The sequence below is a fragment of the Phaethon lepturus genome, unplaced genomic scaffold, assembly GCF_000687285.1.
Source record: "Phaethon lepturus isolate BGI_N335 unplaced genomic scaffold, ASM68728v1 scaffold51397, whole genome shotgun sequence".
In the NCBI taxonomy this organism is placed as follows: domain Eukaryota; kingdom Metazoa; phylum Chordata; class Aves; order Phaethontiformes; family Phaethontidae; genus Phaethon; species Phaethon lepturus.
The window spans coordinates 2,429-5,866 of record NW_010553611.1 but is presented as its reverse complement, the minus strand read 5'-3'; the positions used below and the strand labels follow the sequence as shown (position 1 = coordinate 5,866).

General features: G+C 39.6%; 1 protein-coding gene across 1 annotated transcript; it reads left to right on the top strand.

The window, feature by feature from the left end:
• The first annotated feature begins 495 nt into the window (after nucleotides 1–495).
• LOC104624258 (serine/threonine-protein kinase Sgk3-like) lies at nucleotides 496–3,135 on the top strand. Its single transcript, XM_010291579.1, has 3 exons — nucleotides 496–645; nucleotides 1,310–1,399; nucleotides 2,420–3,135. Exons 1-3 carry the CDS (start codon nucleotides 520–522, stop codon nucleotides 2,588–2,590), a joined length of 387 nt encoding a protein of 128 aa, XP_010289881.1. The 5' UTR covers nucleotides 496–519; the 3' UTR covers nucleotides 2,591–3,135.
• The last annotated feature ends 303 nt before the right edge of the window (nucleotides 3,136–3,438 follow it).

Genomic DNA, 3,438 nt, shown 5'->3' with positions numbered 1-3,438 from the left:
CCAGAGGAGGGCCGCAAAAATGATCAGAGAGCTAGAACGCCTCTCCTCTGAAGACAGGCTGAGACAGTTGGGGTTGTTCAGCCTGGAGAAGAGAAGGCTCCAGGAAGACCTTATAGCAGCCTTTCAATACTTAAAGGGGGCTTATAAGAAAGCTGGATAGGGACTTTACAAGGGCATGTAGTGATAGGACAAGGGGTAGTGGGTTTAAACCGAAGGAGGGTAGATTTAGATTAGATGTAAGGAAGAAATTTTTCACTATGAGGGTGGTGAAACACTGGAACAGGTTGTCCAGAGAAGTTGTGGATGCCTCAATCCATGGAATTGTTCAAGGCCAGGTTGGATGGGGCTTTGAGCAACCTGGTCTAGTGGAAGATGTCCCCACCCATGGCAGGGGGGTTGGAACTAGACGATCTTTAAGGTCCCTTTCAACCCAGACCATTCTGTGAATCTATGAAGCTTCGAATTCATGTATAACTTTTCTTTTTTTAGCCTCCTTTTTACTGCCGTGATGTTGCTGAGATGTATGAGAATATTCTTCATAAACCCTTAGTTTTGCGCCCAGGAATCAGTCTTACAGCCTGGTCTATTCTGGAAGAACTTTTGGAGAAAGATCGGCAAAGCAGACTTGGAGCAAGGGAAGATTTTGTATGTAATGCCTTAATTTATCAAGCCCTACTTCATTTAAGGGGACAGCACCAAATTTATGTGCACAGCACAGGTTTAATAGTTGGAAATAGAGGTTGCTTTGTTATGTCTGTCTCTGTTTTACTCTTTTTTGTTTCTTTGTTAAAGACAGCGTGGTCAATTGCTGAAAGTTGTTGGGGATAGGAGAGAGGTGATTGTCCTGGAATATAAATTTTTTGAGCTTGGTTGCTGCTTTACCTGCCAGCAAAGGAAACAGTTTCTGGTGTAGCAGTCACTAGGGTCACTGTTTGCTTCATAGCTAGTAAGTGTATTGCAGAGTAGTCAAAGCAGCCACTTCTCAGATAATGATCTGCTTTACAAAAAGGAACAAAAATTTAAGGCAGGAGCACAGATATTAGCAAAAAACATTCTTGCTCTGTGGTAGACTTCAGGGTGGTTGATTTTAAGGCTTAAAAGCAGAAAATACGATCTTAAAATGAAACCAGTTTGTAGAGGCAGGCTAACAAATTTTAATTGCTGTTTTTAACCAACTGCAGCTTTTATTGCAAAGTAATCTGAATAAATAAGCTGATGAAGGACTTCCTTATGTGCATGCAGTCTGAAGTAGTGTTTACTACACAGGATGGATTTCTGAAATATCTAAAATTTTTATTCCTTACTGCAGCTTGAAATTCAGAAGCACCCATTCTTTGAGTCTCTCAGCTGGACTGATCTTCTCCAGAAGAAGATTCCGCCACCATTTAATCCTAATGTGGTAGGTGCCTGGTGCAGTTTTAGTTCATACCTGCCAAACTTCTCCCTTTAAGGGCTCATCTATTGGCAAAGAATGTTTGTTTCAGAACAGTGAAGAATGGGATCCCCGCAGTGCTGACTGGCCTTTGAAGCAGTCACACTTTTGAGCAGTGATACCATCTTTTTTTCACTTAAAACTCACTTTGACATAACAGTGTTTCTTCTGCTCATTCCTGTCAATTTTTGTGGGGTCTAAAGACCAAAGAAGAAAATACAGCCAGCCTCTCCTTTTGAAGACTTTCCAAAAGACTGATTTCCTGCATTTTTGTAGTTATTAAGCCAACACACAAGAAAAGTTGCAGCTTTTCTTTATCCTCCCATCAGTTTAAACTGTGTCAACCTGTGACTGCTTGCCCAAAAACTCAGGGGTAGGGGAGGAGGAAGCCCTTCCTAAAGTCACATCAGAGCATCACCTTTTGTTGAGTCTGTGTCTGTTCGGTGAAGAAGCTTTAGCTGTCTTGTCTCTTCTCTCTGCGACTAAATATTACTATGCTTTAGTTCTTCGGTGTGTTAGTGGGAAGCTGATCTATCATAACAGCAGCACCGTTGCTAGAATTTACCACTTAAAGTGTTATTGATTGAAAAGGGAGAAAGAGAATTTGGTGTGGTTTGGATTTTTTTTTGGTGGGTTTTGGGGTTGTTGGTTGGTTGGTTTGGTTGGGGTTTTTGGGGGTGGGGGTGTGCAGTTTTTGCATGTCCCTAACAGTCATTTAAGAAACAGACATTTCTTCCTATTTCTTAGGTTTTTCAGATTATAAAGGTCTGTAGGCTTTGGTCTGAACTCCAGCTTAAAGGAAACAAGTGGACTTTTAATAACTGTTTTCAGGGATGCTGTGGTGTGCTTCCTTTAATTTCCCGTACTTAAGTAGGAAGCAATGACATAGAGCAGATAGCCTCAAGAGTTACATTTGAAATCTAAAAGACAAGCACAAGTTTAAAACACAGTGTTAATATGACAACTGATAGACTTTCTGTTTTCTAGGTTGGACCGGATGATATTGGGAATTTCGATGCAGTGTTTACAGAAGAAATGGTCCCATACTCAGTTTGCGTTTCTTCCGATTACAACATCGTTAATGCCAGTGTCCTAGAGGCAGATGATGCATTTGTTGGATTTTCTTATGCACCACCTTCTGAAGATATGTTTTCCTAGGAAGTTAGAAGCCAACAGTGTTTTGTAAGTCTTAGGGTGAACTGAAATGGTAGGGTTATGGACACATTCCAAAATAGTGTAACTAGTGCCTCGTCTTGTATGTAGGTTTGAAACCTATGAACAAACTTTCTCTGCTGTATAGGAGGAATTTGGGCATTTTGAATGGCTTGCTTTGGGGTTTGAACTGTTTGTTCCTGCTGCATAAAATATTTTTTAAAACCTTTAAAAAGCGTTCTCTACATATTTTTTAAGCAAAAACACTGACTGTTCTCAATCCCTTCAAGTTTACATTCATACCTATCTAAGATTTGGCTGGCACAAACAGCAGCAAATTTAGTAAATTTATAAATGCTTTTGTACCTATTTACAGTGACTTTGTGCTTGAATTGTAACTATGCAAATCATCTTTTGTATATCCTGGTTTAAAAAAGGTAAATGTTTTCCCTGTTGTACAAGTTTGAAATATATGTTAACTTACCTGTCAGCACTTAAATGAGAGGTTAATATAAGTCCAGGATTCTTAAAGGACTTCTACAGAATGAAAAGTTGCTTTTGTGCTCTCTGAAGTACCCATTCGCTCAACTGGATTATCTGAGGTATGGGGGATTACTCAAAGCAAGGATGGAATGAAGTAACTGGCTTGATTTGGTAACATTACTGATCACGTGTTCTACTTTTCTTTTCTCCTTGAGATAAATACATATGTTTCAACTAAATTTAAAATATTTTTGGTTAAAACTCTGCTTTTCCAAAGATAAAATATGCAATAATCACTGTTACTTTGAAAGGCTGTCTTGCTTTGACCTTTTGGGGGTGGGTGGTGAGGGGATCAAGCCAAATATTAGGGA